At 43.2% G+C, this 21,372-nt stretch overlaps 2 protein-coding genes across 3 annotated transcripts in view; one reads left to right on the forward strand and one right to left on the reverse strand.

Moving 5' to 3' along the window:
* Positions 1-4,708: 4,708 nt before the first annotated feature.
* On the reverse strand, positions 4,709-6,469 carry LOC132083494 (basic salivary proline-rich protein 2-like). The gene is made up of 3 exons (XM_059488189.1): positions 6,345-6,469; positions 5,081-5,756; positions 4,709-5,023 (listed from the first exon to the last, which is right to left on the reverse strand). The coding sequence occupies exons 1-3, from the start codon at positions 6,467-6,469 to the stop codon at positions 4,709-4,711; spliced, it is 1,116 nt and encodes a 371-aa protein (XP_059344172.1).
* The window catches only part of PKNOX2 (PBX/knotted 1 homeobox 2), a 107,779-nt gene continuing 91,427 nt past the window's right edge, over positions 5,021-21,372 (forward strand). For both annotated transcript variants that reach the window (XM_059488270.1, XM_059488271.1), the window contains exon 1: positions 5,021-5,063. The gene's annotated coding sequence lies outside the window, so the exon portion shown is untranslated. The remainder of the gene's footprint in view (positions 5,064-21,372) is intronic.

Genomic DNA, 21,372 nt, shown 5'->3' on the forward strand with positions numbered 1-21,372 from the left:
TGCTTTCCTGGCCAAAGAAACCACCACCAACCCCCACTCAGCTGTGGGGAGGGGAAAAATCCCATTTTTTTAGATGTTTTCCCACTCAATCCCAGCTGCTTGGTGGATTTTCTCCCATCAATGGGGAAAAATCCTTTGTTTTTGCTTTAGCTCTCTTTTTTATCAATCCATCAATCTCTCAGAAGAAATAAACTTAATTTTATTTAATCTTGCATAGGAAAACCTCTGGGAATACAGAGCCATGCTGGCACTGATCACTGATTCTTAATATATCCTCCTTGTCCCTATGGATTATTGATAAACCCCTTAATTATATTCTCCCATGTATTTATCTATTAGTTCTTGTTTGTGTGTCTGTGTTGTTTAAAATGCACGGTGGCTTCAAAAATAACATTGTTGTCTTGGTGTTGTAATTCTTATTATTCCCAGGAAAATCATGTGCACAGGTAAAAGGAGGAGTTGTCCTGTGAGCGAGGTACCAAAAAATGGAGGGAAAATCAAGTTATACAGAAATATTCCATGAGTTAAGAGTTAAAATTTGGGGAATCTTCAATTCCATCTCAGTTTTGGCACAAGCATTGTTGGGTTTGGACAGACAGCTGTCTGTGTGCATGGTCCCTACGTGGCTTTTAAGGCTGAATTGTTTGATCCTGAATTTTCTTCTCACTCCTTGCAACTCACTGCTGGAGGGGGTTTGGAAAGGTGTAGGAAAATATTCATGTCCTTAAATATCTCCTAAAAAATCCAAAATGTCAATGAGTGATTTGCTTTGCCCATCATGGCCAGATCCAAGGGTGGTGCCTGAGCCAGAGGGATGAAGGGCTGGTGGGTACCACTGGGACAACTTGGAGAAACTCTCAGCCTAAAATAATCCTAAATTGTGTTTAGGGATTTCTCTGCAGCGTCTTTTAACTCCTGAGGGGTTGGACACCCTCCCTGTAATTCGGAAGGGACATTGTCCCCCTCCAACCTGCTCCAATTCCCTTCAGGCTGAGCCAAGTGCTTAAGCCAGGCTCAGCCTCAAGGAAATGTCCTAAACCCCTGCCTTGTTTTGAACATCCATTTTTGAATAATTTACTCAGTTTTTTGCTCTTTTGCATCTTGCAGAGAATCCCATCACAGTTTTTCTTAGAGAAATCCGACACGAGCAATAATGCAATCTTGGAAAGAGAATTGAATTATTTATGGAGGAGCAGTGAAATGATGGAGACTAAACCTCTATATTTTATGTAATTTGTTTTCTCCTGAAGCCTGTTATGTAAAAATGTAAATATTGCTGGTTATGTGTGTCGCTGCTCTTGCCAAATGTTTAATATTTCATCAAACCTGCTCCCAGTGCTCGTCTCTTTTGGAAAGGACCCGTCCATGTCCTCTGGAATAAGTTCCAGTGAGTTTGTGGCAATTATAAATTTACAACACTGCAAAAAATTCTCCCTGAGGTGCCCATGCTCCAACCCGGGGCGTGGAAATAGCATAACCCCCAGAATTTGGGGGAATTTTAGGGGAAGGGGTTTAATTTCAGGGAGGTTTTCCAGCAATCTGGGTTGAGATTGGGATAGGAAAAAGTGTCTGAAGGAGGTTTTCCTGGTTTTGGGGTCTGGACATCCCTTCCAGGGTGGGAAGAAATGAGCTGGTACCCAAACTCTTCTCAGTAGGGATGCAGCCCTGGAGATCTGGAGGCTCAGGGTTTATGAGATGAGACCTGACCAAAAAAAATCACTCAGCAATGACCTGTTGCAGCAGAAAAATGCCTTTTTTCTCCTTTTTTTCTCTTTTTTTTTCTTTTTCCTCCTGGGGAAAAGAACTACGAGATCGAGTGTGAGAGAATTTTAATTTATCACCAAAAAAATTCCAACAAGCTCCCACGGCTGGGTGATGAAGTGGCCAATCCAAATGGGAAATGTATTTTTTTAACCAGGCATAATAATTGATGATAATTAACCTCTGGAAAAAAACTCTCGAGGGAAGGAGCAGCTTTTTGCCTTTGTGAAGGAAAAATCTGGGCCTGGATACTTTCCCTGGAGTTTTAAAGTGAGATTCCAAAACCAGTGGAGGAATTGCTTTGGCAATTGGGGAAGAAAAATGAGGGATGCCCAAGGAGTGAATGTGGGATATTCAAGGATCAAATATGGGATGTTTAAGGACAAAATTTGGGACGTTAATGTGGGATATTCAAGGACCAAAAGTGGGATGTTCAATGATCAAATATGGGATGTTTAAGGGCCAAATTTGGGACATTCAAGGATCAAATGTGGGATATTCAAGGATCAGATGTGAGACTTTCAAGGATCAAATGTGGGACATTCAAGGATCAAAAGTGGGAAATTTAAGGATCAAATGTGGAAATTCAAGGATCAAATGTGGGATGTTCAAGGACCAAAAGTGGGATATTCAGGGATCAGGTGTGGGATATTCAAGGATCAGATGTGGGAAATTCAAGGACCAAAAGTGGGATATTCAAAGATCAAATGTGGAAATTCAAGGATCAGATGTGGGAAATTCAAGGACCAAATTTGGGACATTCAGGGACCAAATGTGGGGTATTCAAGGATCAGTTGTGGGAAATTCAAGGGTCAGATGTGGGACATTCAAGGATCAAATATGGGATGTTCCAGGACCAAATCTGGGACATTCAAGGATCGAAGGTGGGAAATTCAAGGATCAGATGTGGGAAATTAAAGGATCAAATGTGGGATATTCAAGGATCAGTTGTGGGAAATTCAAGGATCAGATGTGGGAAATTCAAGGATCAAATATGGGATGTTCCAGGACCAAATGTGGGAAATTCAAGGATCAAATATGGGATGTTCAAAGATCAAATGTGGGATGTTCTAGGATCAAATGTGGGATCCTTGAGGAATGAATTTGGGATGTTTGAGGAATGAATGTGAGGAGCTCGTTGCTGCTGGCTCCAGAAGAAATATCCCTGCACCACGAGAACCCTAAAAATTTGAGCTCTTGGATATTTTTGGCAATGATGTAGCCTAAAATACGCCCCACATGTGCCTGCTCTTTTACATCCCTGTTTTCCAAGATGAGACGTGAGGAAGATGAGACGCCAAGTGTGGATGATCCAGTGGTCCTTTGATATCACAGTGATGGCTTTTCCATCTGCCTCCCCTCCTCTCTTCCTTTCCACTTCTCCAGCTTCTGCAAAACCCAAAATATTTTCTGTCTGGCATCCCCAGCTGGTTGAAACAACCGGCGACAGCTTTATGGCTCCTCATCTTTGCTCGCTTCTGTGGAATAGTAATAAGGGAGGGGAAAAACGTCCTGCTGGCTGATTTACAAGGCAAGAAATTCCTATAAATCATTCCAACATCTCCCAAGGACTGGGGGGATGCTCTGAGTTCCTGCTGGTTTTCTCAGTGATGCAATGCAGTGAATTTTTTTTTTTTATTTCTTTTTGGAGGGGAGTGGGTGAGATTCATCCCAACCAGGCACTGCATCTCTCTGTGATTTTATTGATGGATTCCAAGTGGGAGCCATCTATTTTCCCTTGCTCTTCATTGGCCAACCCAAAGGACATCAGTGTGTGTTTAGAGCCTGCTCCCAAGTAGGAAGTACAGACAGTGCAGCAAATATTTTCTAGATGAATTTATTTTTGGGATAAACTAGAAAGAGGCATTTAGGAATGTTGATTATTGTCAAGAGGTCATTTGTTCTGGAAAACTGTAGAAAAAAATTAAATTGTTTTGGGTTCCTGGCCTTAAATTTAATTTGTTTGTCCACCCTTCCCCTTGTATCTCTGACCCCATGGCCATCCCTTACACACCGTTTAGTGCCCCTGGCTGGCATCCCCCTGTAAGTCTTTGGAGCCAGTTTTAACTTATTTCTTATCCCATTAACCTATTCCAAAGGAATTCTGGGGCTCTTTTGAGTGACTCTGACCCCCCACCTGAAATCTTTAGGAAATGGGCAAAAATTCAGCAATTCTTGTTAAATCCGTTCTTGATGGCATTTTTCATTAGGGAAGAGGATGGAAAATTGGGAGAAAAAAACCGATGGCCAGACTGGTCCAGAAAAATCTGTCCCTGTGGCTTTTGCAATAAAATGTGGGAAAATTTGGCTGTGGGATCCAGTGCTCCTAATGATTCCAGGGAAACCTCATCTTCAGGTCTTTGGGAGAGAGATGGGCAGCTGATGTCTCATGCAGACAAAAATTTGAGTTGAGAACACTCAGATGGGAGCCCCCCCAAATTAACAGCAATTAACAGATATTTCCAAAATAAGAGTGTTTTGACTGGGGGATAACCCAGGAGGGGTTTGGGGTGGGATTTCCCTGGGTACCCTCAATGTCAAAGTTGTGCTGGGGGGTGGACGGGTTTGGTACCCCCATGGGGGGACTCTGGGGTTGGGAGTTGGGGTCACCAAGGCCACCAAGGCTGGCTCTGAATCTGGGGTGGCAAAAGCATTCTGGGGGAAGGAGTGTGGAGATACAGAAGGGAGAAGATGCTGTGGAGGGGCAATATGTGATGGGGGGCAATATGTGATGGGGGGCAATATGTGCTAGGGGGAAATATGTGTTAGGGGGCAATATGTTTGTGTTAGGGGTCAATGTGTGTGGGGGGGCAATATGTGTTAGGGGCAATGTGTGTTGGGGGATATAAAATGTGTTGGGGCAATAAGTGGGGGGGTGCGGGGCAGTATATTTGGGGATTAAACCGGGGGAGGGATGCTGCTGGGGAGGCAGGTGTGTTGCCGGGGATCAGGCAGAGGGCAGCAGGGGCAGGGCTGGCCGAGGGAGGCTCCGAGCGCTGTCCCGGGTACGCTCGGGCTGTTCGGGGGCTCTGGGATCGGGGGGCGGCTCCGTTTGGGGCGGGGGGCGCAGCAGCGGCGGCCGGCAGGGGGCGCCAAGGGGAGCGCGGAGGGGGCGTGGTCGGGGGCGTGGCCAAGCGGCAGGGAGGGCTCGCAGGGGGCGTGGCTCGGCGTGGGGGGCGTGTCGCTGCGGGCGGTGGGCGGGGCCTGTCGGCGGCGGCGCGGCGGGGCCGGGCGGGCGGGCGGGCGGCGAGCGGCGGCCGCGCTGTCAGGCCGGTGTCGGTGTGATGAAGATTGGCGGGCAGGTAGGGCTGTCACTCACGGCGGGGCCGCCGCGCGGGGGCGGGCGGAGCCGCGGAGCCCGGCGGACAAAGCGGCGCGGGCGGCGGGGCACGTGCGGCGGCGGCGGCGGGGACACCCCCCACCCCCCATCCCCTCCGGTGTGGGAAGTAACTTGCCGTTCCCGCCGCCTCCCCGGCCGTGCGGGGCCGGGGCAGCGCGGCTGTCCGTGCCCGGTGTCCGGTTCCCCCTGCGGGTTGCCCTCCGGCCGTGCCGCTGCGGTTCCCCGCCGTGCCCCCCTCGGCCGGGCGCGGTGCTTTTGGGGGCACGCAGCGATCGGGGCGGGCTGCACCCCCCGCTCCCCATCCCCCGGCCGGCTGCGGCCCTCCGGGGGAGTCCGGTGCCTGCGGGTCGCGCACCCCCAGCCCGAAGGCTGCAGCCCCCCCATACAAGTTGCAGCCGCCGCTCGCAGAGCCGGGAGGCTGGCGGGGCTTTTCGGGGAGCCGTACCCCATGGCCGCTGCAGCCTCCTCCCGCCTGCCGTGCTTGTAGCGGGGCTGCGACCCCCGGGCGGCTGTAGACCCCGCTCCCCTTTCAGCGCCCCCGCGGGGGTCGCAGCCCCAGCCGTGAGCGGGGCCGGCCGCGGAGCTTCGAGCGCGGGGAGCGCTCCCGGCGGGGCTGCCCCGGCCCTCGGGCCGCTCGCTGAGCCCTCCCCGGGGGCTGCAGCCCCCCGGCCCCTTGCGAACCTCCTCCCCTCAGCCCTCTCCCGGGGATGCCAGCTCCCCTCAGCTGGTCACGGCTCCTCGGGGAGGGCTGGACCCCCCCTAGCTGACCACGACCCCCGTGGAGGGCTGGAGCTCCCTTAGTTGGTCACGGCTCCCGGGAGGGCTGGAGCCCCCCATAGCCGGTCACGACCCCTGGGTAGGGCTGGAGCCCCCCAGCTGGTCACGGCCCCGAGAAGGGCTCGCAGCCCCCTCAGCTGGTCACGACCCCCGGGAGGGCTGGAGCCCCCCAACTGGTCACGGAGCCCTCTCAGAGGGCTGGAGCCCCCCAGCTGATCACGGCTTCCCCGGCGATGCCAGCCCCCCTCGGCTGGCCACGGCTCCCCCTCAGAGGGCTGGAGCCCCCTCAGCTGGCCCCGGGGATGCCAGCCCCCCTCAGCTGGTCACGGCCCCCGGGAGGGCTGGAGCCCCCGGCCCGGGGCGTTCTGTGCCCGGGAAGTTGCCCCGATCAGGGAGCCTGGGGGGCTGCAGCGGGCGGTGCTGGGGGCGTTTCGTTTATCTGCAGCATCCCGGCCGTGCAAAGCACCCGGTGAGCTCGGGGTGCCCCCCGGGGCAGCGCTGGGCCGGGGCACAGCGGTGCCGCCCCGCAGGGCCTCCCTCAGGCGGGCTCGCCGCCAGTGCCCGAGCGTGGCCCTGGCAGCAATGCCGCATCCCGCCGGCTCTCCCGGGACAAACCCCCGTGCTCCCCGAGATCCCCCGGTGCCGCCTTCTCCTGGCGCACCCCAATTCCCCCAGGGCTCCCCCTTCCCCCTGGAACCCTCCGCGGGACCCCTTGGCAGCTCCCCCCATCCCACAGCGTTGGATGAATACTCCAGAAATCCCTTTTAGTGGCTCTGCAGCAATGCAGGGAGGGCTTCTACATAATAATAACCATAATAATAATAATAATTGTGATTTGAAATATATCCTGCAATTTTTTATTGCATTTCCGTCTGCGGGAGGGTGGCTCCGCCGGTGGCATTGTGCAACTCAGGGAAGTTTTGCCGAGCTTTTTGGGGTGTCCCTCCTCTTCATCCCAGCCCTCGCCAGGTGTCCAAGCTCAACTTGGGCTCGGGCTCTTTGTTTGGGCTCTTCCCGGTTTTTCTCGCTCCCAAGGATCTCTTTTCCCACTATCTCGCCGCCCACCGGGTAACGGGAAACCCTAAACCCGGCAGGATATTTTCAAACTCCCAGCCGGGGAGATTAGATGGAGGAAAGGGGGGGCATGGATTATTTTTGGCTGGGATGCGGGACAGCTGTCTGCCGGGGAGAAGCAGAAAATAGAAGAGGAAATGGCTTAATTTGGCTTTTTTCAACTTATTTGGCTTTTAAATCCTGGAAGGTTTCGGGGTTGGAGTGGGGAAAAGCAGAGTGTGGCTCAGAGGACGTGGATTTGATGAAACTTTTGGACATCGTACCTCCAAAACTGCTGACTCGGTGTGGTTGGCATCAACCCCTTGTGGAAAAGTTGGGAAAAAAACACCCCAAAACCTTTGGGGTTTGATATTTGGGGGGCTCTTTCCAACCTCATGTGGATGGGGAGAGGGATTTGTATGAATTAATTGGATTTTGGGAGATTTGGGTGAAAAAGCAGCAGCTTGTTTTGGGTTTAAGCTATATGGAGCAGACAGATGATGGGATCAGGATTCCCCCTTATTTTTTTTCCCCTCCTCCCTCCTGTTTCATTTAACTCCCTGCACTGAGATTCCTTCGTTAGGAGCAAAAGTTAATTGCTTGAGGCTAATTACAGGAGAGGTTAATAGGGGAGCTGGCAGTGTCAGGAAGGGAAGGAGATGCTCTGTTCCTTAGCATCCCAAAATTGGCCTTTTTAAGGCATTTTGCAGCCCTTGCCCCCCAAAGCCAGCCCATAAACCCCTTCACTTTAACCTGAGATCTTGATAATATTAGATATTTATTTATAAATAACATGAAACACTCCCTGATATCATGGGGTGAGGGAAAAAATGAGGGAGAAAAGTGATGCTGAGTTTATCCACTGGAACATATTCCATTTTCCCTCCATCATTTTTGGGAGGGGGAAAATAAAGGAAATATCATTTTTATGGAAATTTCCCTTACTTTTAGGAAATTTCTTTTTTTAAAAAGTTATGCCTTTTTAAGGGAAATTTTTTTTTTTTTTTTTTTTTTTTTTTTTTTTAAGGGAAAAGTGGTTTTTTTAAGGAAGTCACCTTTTTTTTTAAGGAAATCTCATATTTTCCTTAAGTTTTTTTTTTTTTTTTTTTTTTTTCTTTAAGGAAATCTCATCTTTTTATCTTTTTTCCTTAAGTTTTTTTTTTCTTTTTTAAAAGGAAATCTCCTCTTTTGGATTAAGTGCATGAAGCTGTATAAGGAGAAGAGTGTTTTACCCCTCTGGCACATCAGGAATAACTCTTGTTCCAACTCAGGGATAAAACAAGACCCTCATGGGGCAGCTTTGGATTTTGGCTTTTCCAGGGAACTTCTGAATTTTTGTATTTTTTCCAAGTTGATGAATATCACCTATAAATTTCTGAGTGATAACAGGGTTTTTATCCTCCCACAAAACTTAAGTATTGGTTTGGTCCTGCTGGGAAGAGCATCCTTCATCCATCCATCCTCATCCTCAGGGGTGCAGGACTGCACCTCTGGGTACCATCATCATCCTGGTTGGGTTTGTGGGATGGATTTTTGGGATATTTCCTGAAATCATGGAGAAAATGACCCTGGGGGCTGGGACAGCCCAGTTTGGTGTGATTTTCTGGGAGCTGCTGTGGCTTTGGAGGAGTCAGTGAGATGAGGAAAGGGGATGGGGTGGGATGGGTGCAAGGAGCACAGCCCACACTTCCTAAAGCCAGGAGGCAACTTTGGCCACTCCAAGGGGCAAACTAAGGGAGATTTGGCATCTGCAGCCCTGGTGGAAAACCAGATCAAGCATCAGGATCATCTTTGTTTTAGGCTGATACATCCTGTCCCCTCTTATTCCCCATCCTCACCTGACTGTAGCATGTGGAAATCTGTGGGATCTCAGCACCTCAGGACGGAGGTGCAGAGTGGCCGAGACCACCCTTGGGGGGCTTGGGAGTCCTGGAATGTTGCCAGAAGTGTCTGGTGGCTGCACTTTGATCCTGCACAGGAGACAACACCTGTGTGAGGATGGGAGGATTTCGCTGGGTGAATGGTGAAGGGATAGGTTAATTGGAGTGTGAGACACAGGGTTTAGGATTTCTGTACAGGGGGGTCTAGAGAAGTAAGATGGAGGAATTGGGGCGTGTCCTGTCCTTCTTCTTCTTCTTCTTGGCCTCCATCTTCTGTGGTGATGGTGGCACTTTGGGATTGATTATTACTAAAAGTGCACTGGTTAATAAGGGTAAGAGGTATTGGGGAAAAAGTATAAATATTGTACACGTAACTTTGAGTATAAAGATAGGTGACCGCCCAGGGGCTTGGGGAGTGTGCCCATGGCTGGCTGCTGTGCAGACCTCTGTCGGGCCGAGAGAAAATCTTTTAGATAAACAATTAATAAACACCGAGACCGAGAAAAGATCTGACGTCTCTTCTCGTCCTTTGAAGCGCGAGCTCTTCGAGGCCATCCCCAAGCCTTTCCAGGCCACCTAAACAGCCGAGAAACCGACAGAAATCTGATTTTTTGGGGTGCTAGTGGGATAATTTACTGGACCCAGACAACTCCCAGTTCCATTTAACATCCCGTGCACTGTCAAATACTTGATTCCCAAACAATTTTTGCCCCCACCAAAGAGGGTGTTAACAAATACCCTCTAATTAGCCCCAAAATAAATTAATTCCCAGCGTCATTAGCCAGATCATTAAGATGCCGGCTCCAAAGAAGAATCCGGAAGGGTGGGAATTAATCCTCAATTAAATTTAAACTCGGCTTTATCTCTGCCTTGACAGGACTGGGGGGTGCTGCAGGTGATGCCCATGGGCAAACCCTGATCCCAGTGGGATGAGGCTGCCTTTGCCCAGCTGTGCTTTGCAGCTGGATAAATAAGAAGGGAATTTGGCCTCAGTGCTTCCCAACTGCTTGATTGTATTTTGTTTTTTTGGCTTTTCCTCTTCCAAGGAGGAACACAAACCCTGGGTACTCCCAACTCTGGTTATTTGGTGTTTGTGAAATAGTTGAGTTGCAAAAAACCTTGAAATCCACCACTAAACCGCTTCCCAAAGCACCATGTCCACAAGTTTTAAGAATTGTTATTTACTTATTATTTTATTTTAATTTCATTTTAATTTATCTCCATTGGGTCCGGCTGTGAAATCCACCACTAAACCACTTCCCAAAGCACCATATCCACAATTTTAAAGAATTGTTATTTACTTATTATTATTTTATTTTAATTTAATTTTAATTTCATCTTTTTTGTTTTCTTTTTATTATTTCATCTTATTTAATTTTTTTGTTTTGTTTTCTTTTTATTAGTTCATCTTATTTAATTTTTTGGTTTGTGTTCTTTTTATTTTAGATTAACTAGTTTAGTTAATAAGCACTTAGTGAGCTCTGGGTGCTTATTATTGTTTTATTCTGTTATTGTTTTATTTTATTATTGTTTTATTTTATCTTATGGTTTTGTTTCATTATTGTTTTGTTATGGTTTATTATTATTTATCACTGTTTATTATTGTTTATATTATTCATTATTGGTTTATTATTTATTATTGTTTATTATTGTTTTTATCACTCTGTTTTTGTTATTGTTTCATTTTTGATCTTAATTTTTTTTTAAACTTTCATTTCATTTTTTCTGCTTTATCACTGTTTGATTTTTTACCTTGACTTTCATTTTCCAGGCCATGTTTCCCTCACCTTTTCAGCATCCTGTGCCACCTGTCCCATACCAAATAAAAACCCAAATATCCAGCCACAAACCCTCAGGTTTAGATTTACACCCCAAAAATCAGATTCTTTTGGTGCAGGTGGAGTAGAGAGAGTGAAACCCAACTTGTTTCTAGGGAAAAAAAAAAAAAAATTCCCCCCTGATGTTCAATCCGGAGCTTTTGGCTTTACAAGGTGTTACAAAAACGATGAGAAATGTTATTACTGAACGAGAGTTTTTGGCCAGGTTTTCCCTTCCCTGCCTGTGCTGGCTGCCTGGAGCCCTGCCAGAAATCTCAGAAAGCCAATTAAAAATAATCCCAATTTTGGCCCAGCCTTGGGAAGCTTCTATTTTATTTCTTGCCCCGTTTCGTGTTTGGTTGAGGATGTGTTTGGAGGGAGCAGGAGCAGCCTCAGCCTCCCCAGGCCCCTGAGCTCCTTCAGCCCCTGGAAATTTTTCCATCTCAGAAAAATCTGATTTTGTTCTCCTTTTTCCCATTTTCCCCTCCTTTCCCTCCTTCCTCTCCCCCTTTTCCCTTTTTCCCCACTTTTCCGCTTTTTCTCCTTTTTTTTTTTTTACAATTTTCCTTTGTCTTCTTTTTTCCCGTCTTTTCTTTTTTCCCCTTTTCTCTTTGTCACTATTTCCCCTTGTGTTTTCTCCTTTATTTTCTTTCTCTTTTTCCTTCTTTTAAAATATTTTCCTTTCTCTTGTTTTATTTTTCTTGTTTCCTTTTCCCTTGTTTTATTTTTCCCTTGATTGTCCTAATTTTCCCTCTTTACCTTTTACCTTTCCTCTTTACCTTAACCCTAAACCTTTTAAAAATCTTTTCCCCTTTTTTGCTTTGTTTTCTTTTCTTTTTTTTTTTTTTTCCTTTTTTTCCTCCTAAAAAAAGTGGAATATTTAATATTTTTTCCCCTTTTCCCCTCTGTCTTTCTCACTCCTATTTTTTCCATTTTCTGCCCTTTTAAATTTTCTTTTTTTTTTGGCTTTTCCTCTTTCCCTTTTTCTTCTTCTTTATTTTTTTTAACTTCTAGTTTTTCCTTTACCATTTTGCCATTTTTCCTTCTTGTTTCCTCCTTTTTCCCCCTCAATTTTGGCAGCCCAGCCCTGTCCAAGCAGCACACCCAACATTTTCCATCCCATACTCTCTGATACCCCCCTCAATACCACCAGCAAGGCAAAACTTGGCCAAATAATGAAAAAAAAATTCCAATATTGAATTTTAGCAGATTCCTTTCCATCACCAGATCAGCAGTGTGTTACTCCCAGGATTTTTAGTGGAGCCTCTCCCATCTCCATCACTCCCAGGTACATGGAGGGCACTTTATGGCTTTATAAACCCTTCAAATATTTTTATTTTTAAACACTATTTGAAGCTTCCAAGGCAAGTTGGAGAATAGCAATTACCAGCTCCTGGATCCCTGGGTGAATTCCCACGGTGCTGCTGGATGTAAACCACTTCAGACATTTTTAATGCTCCTGAGCAATAAATTTAAAAGGGAATTTATTGTTCCAAGCTGCTAATTTCTCCATCCCAATGCTGCCTGTTGCCGAGCTGGGAGCCTGGATGGAGATTGTGATGCTATCCCAGAAAAAAAAGTCTTTTCCCTGCTTGATTTTTCTCCTTTCCCTTGTTTGATTTTCCTCCTTTTCCTGCTTGATTTTCCTCTTTTCCCTTGTTTGATTTTCCTCCTTTTCCCTGCTTCATTTTCCTTCTTTTCCTGTGTGATTTTTCATCTTTGCCCTGTTTGATTTTCCTCCTTTCCCCTTCTTGATTTTCCTCCTTTCCCTGCTTAATTTTCCTCCTTTTCCCTGCTTGATTTTCCTCCTTTTCCTGCTTGATTTTCCTCCTTTTCCTGCTTGATTTTTTCCTTTTTCCTGCTTGATTTTCCTGCATTTCCTGCTTGATTTTCCTCCTTGATCTTTCTCCTTTTCCCTGCTTGAGTTTTCTCCTTTTCCTGCTTGATTTTCCTCCTTTTCCCTGCTTGATTTTTCTCCTTTCCCCTCTTTGATTTTTTTCTCCTTTTCCCTGCTTGATTTCCCCTCTTTTCCTGCTTGATTTTCCTCCTTTTCCTTGTTTGATTTTCCTCTTTTTCCTGCCTGATTTTCCTCCTTTTCCTACTTGATTTTCCTCTTTTCCCCTGCCTGATTTTCCTCATTTTTCCTGCTTGATTTTCCTCTTTTCCCCTGCCTGATTTTCCTCATTTTTCCTGCTTGATTTTCCTCCTTTTTCCTGCTTGATTTTCCTCCTTTTCTCTGCTTGATTTTCCTCCTTTCCCTTGTTTGATTTTCCTCCTTTTCCTGCTTGATTTTCCTCTTTTCCCTTGTTTGATTTTCCTCCTTTTCCTGCTTGATTTTCCTCCTTTTCCCTGCTTCATTTTCCTTCTTTTCCTGCTCGATTTTTCTCCTTTTCCTGTGTGATTTTTCGTCTTTGCCCTTCTTGATTTTCCTCCTTTCCCCTTCTTGATTTTCCTCCTTTTCCTACTTGATTTTCCTCCTTTTCCCTGCTTGATTTTCCTCCTTGATTTTCCCTGCTTGCTTTTCCTCCTTTTCCTGCTTGTTTTTCCTCCTTTTCCCTGCTTGTTTTTCCTCCTTTTCCTGCTTGATTTTAATCTTTTCCTGCTTGATTTTCCTCCTTTCCCCTGCTTGTTTTTCCTCCTTTTCCCTGCTTGATTTTTCTTCTTTCCCCTGCTTAAATTTCCTCCTTTTCCCCGCTTGATTTTCCTCCTTGATCTTTCTCCTTTTCCTGCTTGATTTTCCTCCTTTTGCTGCTTGATTTTTTTCCTTTTTCCTGCTTGATTTTCCTGCATTTCCTGCTTGATTTTCCTGCATTTCCTGCTTGTTTTTCCTCCTTTTCCCTGCCTGATTTTTCTTCTTTCCCCTGCTTGATTTTCCTCCTTTTCCTGCTTAATTTTCCTCCTTTTCCCTGCTTGATTTTCCTCCTTGATCTTTCTCCTTTTCCCTGCTTGATTTTTCTCCTTTCCCCTCTTTGATTTTTTTCTCCTTTTCCCTGCTTGATTTTTCTCCTTTCCCCTCTTTGATTTTTTTCTCCTTTTCCCTGCTTGATTTCCCCTCTTTTTCCTGCCTGATTTTCCTCCTTTTTCCTGCCTGATTTTCCTCCTTTTTCCTGCCTGATTTTCCTCCTTTTTCCTGCTTGATTTTCCTCCTTTTCTCTGCTTGATTTTGCTCCTTTTCCCTGCTTAATTTTCCTCCTTTTCATGCTTGATTTTCCTCCTTTTCCTGCTTGATTTTCCCTGTTTGATTTTCCTCCTTTTCCTGCTTGATTTTCCTTCTTTCCCTTGCTTGATTTTTCTCCCTCTCCAGGTCTTGTATTTTACTATCCCCTTCATCAGCTCATAATAAATAATTATAAATAATTGGCTCAGGCTTGGTGGGTGGAGGTCTCTCCTCCAGACCATCCTGCATCCCATGCCCCCATCCCACCTCTCATCCAATTTAGATAAAATTATTCAAAAAACCCCCCAAAAATCTGAATTCTGAGGAGCTGAACTTTGCTGGAGGAGTTAAAAACAAAAAAGAAATAAAAAAGAAATAAATTCTTATTATTTTTGATCTCAATCCCAAGAAAATCCCATTTCTATAAAATGCCTGCAAAGGTCTTTTAATGCATTTATGGGCAGAAATTGGTTTCTTTACATCCTGCTGCCAGATCCAAGGTCTTGTAACTCCTGCAATTAATTAATTGCTTTAAAACAAAAAAATAATGAAGAGGGTAAAGACCAAACTTAACTATCATAAAAAATAAACAATAAAAAATAAATAGTAATACATACTCAATAACCAATAAAAAATAAATAGTAAATAATTAAAGATAATAACGAATTAAATACTAAATGCTATCAAAGAGGTGTTTTCCTGTAAGGTGATGCTGATGGGATTTTTAGATTTAGATTTTTTTTAGATCCCTCTCCAACTTCAGGGATGCTGGTGCCAGTTTTGGGAGTGCCAGGGCAATTTTCATAGATGCAGTTTGAGTGATGCTCCTTCAATTTTAGGAATTATGTTACAACTTCAGGGATGCTCCTCTACCTTCAGTGATGCTGATCTAATTTTAAATTTCTGGTGAAATTTTAGAGATCCTGCTTCAATCTTAGGGGTGCAGGTGCAATTTTAAGGATGCTGCTGCAATTTTAAGGATGCTGGTGTGAGTTTGGTGATGCTGGTCCAACTTTGGGGGTACTGCTGCATTTTTAGGGATGCTGCTGCAGTTTTAGCATTGCTGGTGTGAGTTTAGGGGTGCTGGTACAATTTTAGGGGTATTGGTGCAGTTTTAGGGGTGCTGCTGCAATTTTAGGGATGCTGGTTCATTTTTAGTGATGCTGGTCCAACTTTAGGGATGCTAGCCCAACTTTAGGGGTATTGGTGCATTTTTAGGGCTGCTGCTGCAATTTTAGTGCTGCTGCTGCAATTTTAGGGATTCTGGTGCATTTTTAGGGGTGCAGATAAATTTTTAGGGATACTGATGCAGTTTTAGGGCTGCTGCTACAATTTTAGGGATTCTGGTGCATTTTTAGGGATCCTGGTGTGAGTTTAGTGGTTCATTTTTAGGGGTGCTGGTTCATTTTAGGGGTTCAGGTGCATTTTTAGGGATCCTGGTGTGAGTTTAGTGGTTCATTTTTAGGGGTGCTCGTTCATTTTAGGGGTTCAGGTGCATTTTTAGGGATCCTGGTGTGAGTTTAGTGGTTCATTTTTAGGGGTGCTCGTTCATTTTAGGGGTTCAGGTGCATTTTTAGGGATCCTGGTGTGAGTTTAGTGGTTCATTTTTAGGGGTGCTCGTTCATTTTAGGGGTTCAGGTGCATTTTTAGGGATGCTGGTCCAAATTGAGGGGTATTGGTGCCGTTTTAGGGATCCTGGTGTGAGTTTAGTGATGCTGGTCCAACTTTAGGGGTGCTGCTGCAATTTGAGGGATGCTGCTGCATTTTTAGGGATCCTGGTGTGAGTTTAGTGGTTCATTTTTAGGGGTGCTCGTTCATTTTAGGGGTTCGGGTGCATTTTTAGGGATGCTGGTCCAAACTGAGGGGTATTGGTGCAGTTTTAGGGGTGCTGGTGTGAGTTTTGTGATGCTGGTCCAACTTTAGGGGTGCTGCTGCATTTTTAGGGATCTTCGTGCAGTTTTAGGAATGCTGCTGTGAGTTTAGGGATGCTGGTGCAATTTGAGGGATGCTGCTGCATTTTTAGGGATCTTTGTGCAGTTTTAGGGGTGCTGGTGTGAGTTTTGTGATGCTGGTCCAACTTTAGGGGCACTGATGCAGTTTTAGGGGTTCTGGTAAGTTTTTAGTGATGCTGCTGCAGTTTTAGGGATCCTTATCCATTTTTAAGTGTCTCTCATCCAATTTTAGCAATGTTGCTGCAATTTTGTGGGTGCTCATCCCAGTTTGAGGCTTCTTGTGCAGTTCCAGGGATTCTGATGCATTTTTACCAACATTTGTCCATTTTTAGTGCTGCTCCTCCAGCTCCTGGCTGTGACTCCCCCAGACCAGGAACCCCCATGAGTTTATTCCCCATTCCCACTCTTTTCCCCCATACAAACCTGACCCCCTTCAACCCCACGATCTCAACCATCACTTTTTATCAAGTTTTTTTCACCCTTTTTGAGCATTTCAGTGTTTTTTCCTCATACCAGGAGCTTTTCCTTCTTTCCAACATCACCTTTGCCACCTTAATCCCACCCTGCACCATGCCAAATCATTCCTCCTTGCCTAAACAACCTCCAAAAGCTTTTTATTTTTTCTTTCCCTTTTAAATTTAACACCCCAAACAGTGGAGCTGAAGGTCCTGGTGAGAATATTTATGCTAAAACAACCAAATAAAACAATTTAGTAGCATCTTTAATAGCTGAGTGCCTGCTGGGTTGGGGTTCCAGCCTCTTCTGGTAAATTCTGGTGTAAATCTGGTGTAAATCTGGTGTAAATTCTGATAAATCTGGTGTAAATTCTGGGAAATCTGGTGTAAATTTTGGTGTCAATCTGCTGTAAATTCTGGGAAATCGGGTGTAAAATCTGGTAAATCTGGTGTAAATTCTCATAAATTTGGTGTAAATCTGGTGTAAAATCTTGTAAATGTGGTGTAAAATCTGGTAAATCTGGTGTAAATTCTGGTAAATTTGGTGTAAATTCTCCTAAATTTGGTGTAAATCTGGTGTAAATTCTGGTAAATCTGGTATAAATCTGGTGTAAATTGGGGTAAATTTGGTGTAAATCTCGTGTAAATTCCGGTGAATCTGGTGGAAATTCTAGTAAATATGGTGTAAAATCTGGTAAATCTGCTGTAAATTCTGGTAAATTTGGTGTAAATCTGGTGTAAATTCAGGTAAATCTGATATAAATCTGATGTAAATTCTGGTAAATTTGGTGTAATTCTGGTGTAAATTCTGGGAAATCTGGTGTAAAATTGTAAATGTGGTGTAAAATCTGGTAAATCTGGTGCAAATTCTAGTAAATCTGGTGTAAATCTAGTAAATCTGGTGTAAATTCTCCTAAATTTGGTGTAAATCTGGTGTAAATTCTGGTAAATCTGGTGTAAATCCAGTGTAAAATCTGGTAAATCTGGTAAATCTGGTGTAAATTCTCCTAAATTTGGTGTAAATCTGGTGTAAATTCTGGTAAATCTGGTGTAAATCCAGTGTAAAATCTGGTAAATCTGGTAATTCTAGTAAATCTGGTAAATCTGGTGTAAATTCTCCTAAATTTGGTGTAAATCTGGTGTCAATTCTGGTAAATCTGGTGTAAATCCAGTGTAAAATCTGGTAAATCTGGTAATTCTGGTAAATCTGATAAATAAATTCTCCTAAATTTGGTGTAAATCTCCTAAATTTGGTGTAAATGGTGTCAATTCTGGTAAATCTGGTGTAAATCCAGTGTAAAATTGGTAAATCTGGTGTAAAATCTAGTGTAAATCTGGTGCAAATGCTGGGAAATCTGGTGTAAATTCTGGTGTAAATCTGGTGTAAATTCTGGTGTGAATTCTGGTAAATCTGGTGTAAATCTGGGAAGTGATGGGGTAAATCCCAACTGCAATGTGGGATTTGATTCCCTTAGCAGGATTTCCATCCCCAGCTGCTCCAGCCCTGCACCCACACCCCAGTGCTGCCCTGGGGGCTGCTCAGTGATAAACTGGGAATGTTCAAGGTAAAATCTGGTAAATCTGATAAATTTAAATTCTGGTGTAAATTCTGGTGGAAATCTGGTGTGAATTCTGAGAAATCTGTGGTAAAATCTGGTCAATCTGGTGTAAATTCTGGGAAATCTGGTGTGAAATCTGGTGTAAAATCTGGTAAATCTGGTGAAAATTCTGGTGTAAATGTGGTGTAAATTCTGGTAAATGTGGTGTAAATCGGGTGTAAATCTGACGTACATCTGGTGCAAATTCTGGTGCGGATTCTGGTAAATCTGGTGTAAATCTGGTGTGAATTTGGTGAATCTGGTGTAAATCTGGGCATTGACGGGCTGAGACCTCACTGCAAGGTAAATTCTGGTAAATCTGGGAAGTGATGGGGTAAATCCCAACTGCAATGTGGGATTTGATTCCCTTAGCAGGATTGCCATCCCCAGCTGCTCCAGCCCTGCACCCACACCCCAGTGCTGCCCTGGGGAAGGGCTCAAGGATTGGAAAGGGCTCAAGGATTGGAAAGGGCTCAAGGATTGGGAAGTGGCTGAATTGCTGTTCCAGCCTCTTCTGGTAAAATCTGGTGTAAATCTGGGGTAAAATCTGGTGAATTCTGGTGTAAATCTGGTGTAAATTATGGTAAAACCGGTGTAAATTCTGGTAAAACCGGTGTAAATTCTGGGAAATCTGGCTCCCCAATCCCCTGCAGCCCCCCTGAGCTGGGCAGACAGAATCCCCCCCTTTGTTTCCTGCTCCTTCTGGAGGCTGGAATGCTCAACAAGCCCCTCTTTGTGCTAATTGAATTAATGGCTGGGGCTGAGGGCAGTGGGGATGAGCCACAGAGGCCATAAATACCTGCTGGGGGGGTCTGGGGGGCTGCCAGCCCAGCAGCAACTCAACCAGCATCAAATTAATTCCAATTAATTGACTCAGACTAAACCCGATTGATTGATTGATTGATGCTCCGAAGCCAAAGGTGGATTGGGTTCTAATCGAAAATTATCAATGGATCAATTTGGAAGGGAAAGTCAGGGGTTGGTTTGCTCCTAATAAAAATTTATTGGCTGATTTGAGGTGGAAAATTGTGGGTTGATTGATTTATGGTGGGAAATTTGTTTGATTCCTAATAGAAAATAGCGGGTTGATTAATAGGAGAAAAATATGGGTTGATTTTTACTGGGAAATTATTGATGGATTTATAATAGGAATATATGGAAAGTTAAGGATTTTGTAATAGAAAGTAAAGGATCAGGTTGTGACAGAAAATTATTGATTTATAATAAAAATAGTGGTTGATTTATAATAGGAAATTATCATTTAGGTGGTTGATAAAAGGGAATTATTAAGCAGGAGAGCAGTGTGAGCGCTGGCCAGTTTTGGGGGAGGAAAATCGTGTCCCCCAATACAAAGTGCAGCTGGTGATCAACCTGTTCATGCATCCCTGAAGGAAAAGAACTTTTCTGATGCAAAATAAACATCCCAGTGGTGATTTCCAGGGAAAAACCCCACTTAGATACACGTGCACACCCTCCTGGTGCTCCTCCTGCCAGTGCCTGAGTGCTTCAGCCCGGTGGATTCTCAGGTTCCTGGACAATTCCTTGTCCCTGTGCTGGATTTTTTGGTTACAACATGAATTTCAAACTTTACATTTCATTTGCAAGCAAGGAAGGGGAATAACAGGAGAAAGCTGCAGCAATGGAGTCTAAAAGAAATTTGAAACTTGCTGCTGAGTGAGTTTTAGCTGCCAGAAGTGATGTTGGTCTTCCACAGGAGATGGAGATGATTTTTCCGGATGATAAATGAAAGTTTTCAATGAATAGATTGGGATACCTTTTATTAGGTAGTATTTATATTATATTATATTATATTATATTATATTATATTATATTATATTATATTATATTATATTATATTATATTATATTATATTATATTATATTATATTATATTATATCATATCATATCATATCATATCATATCATATATATAATATCATTACAATATAATATATTATAGATAAAATATATTATAATATAAAAATATATATTGTATATATATATTTCTATATTTCTATACAATATATATTTATATATAAATATGTGTTGTATATATTATATATAACATATATTGTCTATATAATATATATACAATTATATATATATTGGTATATAGACAATATATATAATATATAATATATAATATATAATATATAATATATAATATATAATATATAATATATAATATATATGTATGTATTATTATATACATATAATATGTATATAATATAATGTATATGTATTATATATAATACATATATTATATGTATGTATTATATATTATATAATGGTATATACATATTTATACAATATATGTGTATATTATTATATAATACATAATATAGATGTATTATATATATAATATATAATATATAATATATATTGTATATAGACAATGTATATTATATATAATATATAAAACATATATAATAATATATAGAATATATATTATGTATATACAAATATAATATATATTATATATACACAATATATAATAGTATGTGTACTATATCTTTAGTATTACATATTTATATATAATATATAATATATAATATATAATATATAATATATAATATATAATATATAATATATAATATATTACATATTATATATTACATATTATATATTATATATTATATGTTTTATATATAATGTATATAACATTAACAATAATAATAAATACAATCAATCCAATTAATAGAAATATTTTTAATATAAAGTTCTCTTAATGTACAATACAATTTAGCAGTAACATGGCTGTGAGAATGGGGATTATCCTAAATCTGAGATTTTTAGCCTCAAACAGCAAAAATTCCCATTCAACTCATTGCACAGTAAGGGGAAAAAAATCAGTGAATAACAATTTTCTCCCAAATTATTTTGCTGTTTTGGCACGTGGAGCATCACATCTTTCTGCTGCTCTGGGTAAGGAACGCTGAGGATGTCCCTGGCAGGGACCAAGTGCCAAGTTTTTACTTATTTATTTTTAATGTGCATGGGAAGACTCCCCAAATAGAATATAAATATCCACCAAATCCCTCTGTGATCCCCAGCTCTGGATCTCAGCTGCATCTTTGTGTCCACTCTACCATTAATTAACAAGATTTCCAAATATTTGCTGAAACCCAAAGTGCTTTTTGCCCCTGGTTTGCATTCATTCTCCTTGCTAGAAATAAAATCAGGCAAATCCTTAACACCAATTTGGGTGCTGTTATTCCATGTAACATTTCTCTTTCCATTCCCTTTAAGACGGGGTGTAGTCCCCGTTTATTTTAGGGATGCTGGGTGCGTGTCACATGAAACTGAGGGGAATTGTTGGTGAAATGATATCCCCAATCCCAAAATAGCTGCGTGCCCGCAATCCCCGCCGGATCCTGCAACCTGAGCCCCGGAGCCTCGGGGCACGGCCGGGCCAGCGCCTCCCGCGGTGCCATCCCGCCTTTATTTACATCAGCTCGCTGCTCCTGCTGCTGCCAGCCCATCGGAACTGCTCGTGCCTGCAGCCCTGCTTTAGCTTTCCACGTGAGCAGCTGGAATCCGTGTGGGGAAAGGCTGGGAGTTGAGTAAATCTGTACTGGGTGCC

This window comes from Ammospiza nelsoni, chromosome 24, assembly GCF_027579445.1.
Source record: "Ammospiza nelsoni isolate bAmmNel1 chromosome 24, bAmmNel1.pri, whole genome shotgun sequence".
NCBI lineage: Eukaryota > Metazoa > Chordata > Aves > Passeriformes > Passerellidae > Ammospiza > Ammospiza nelsoni.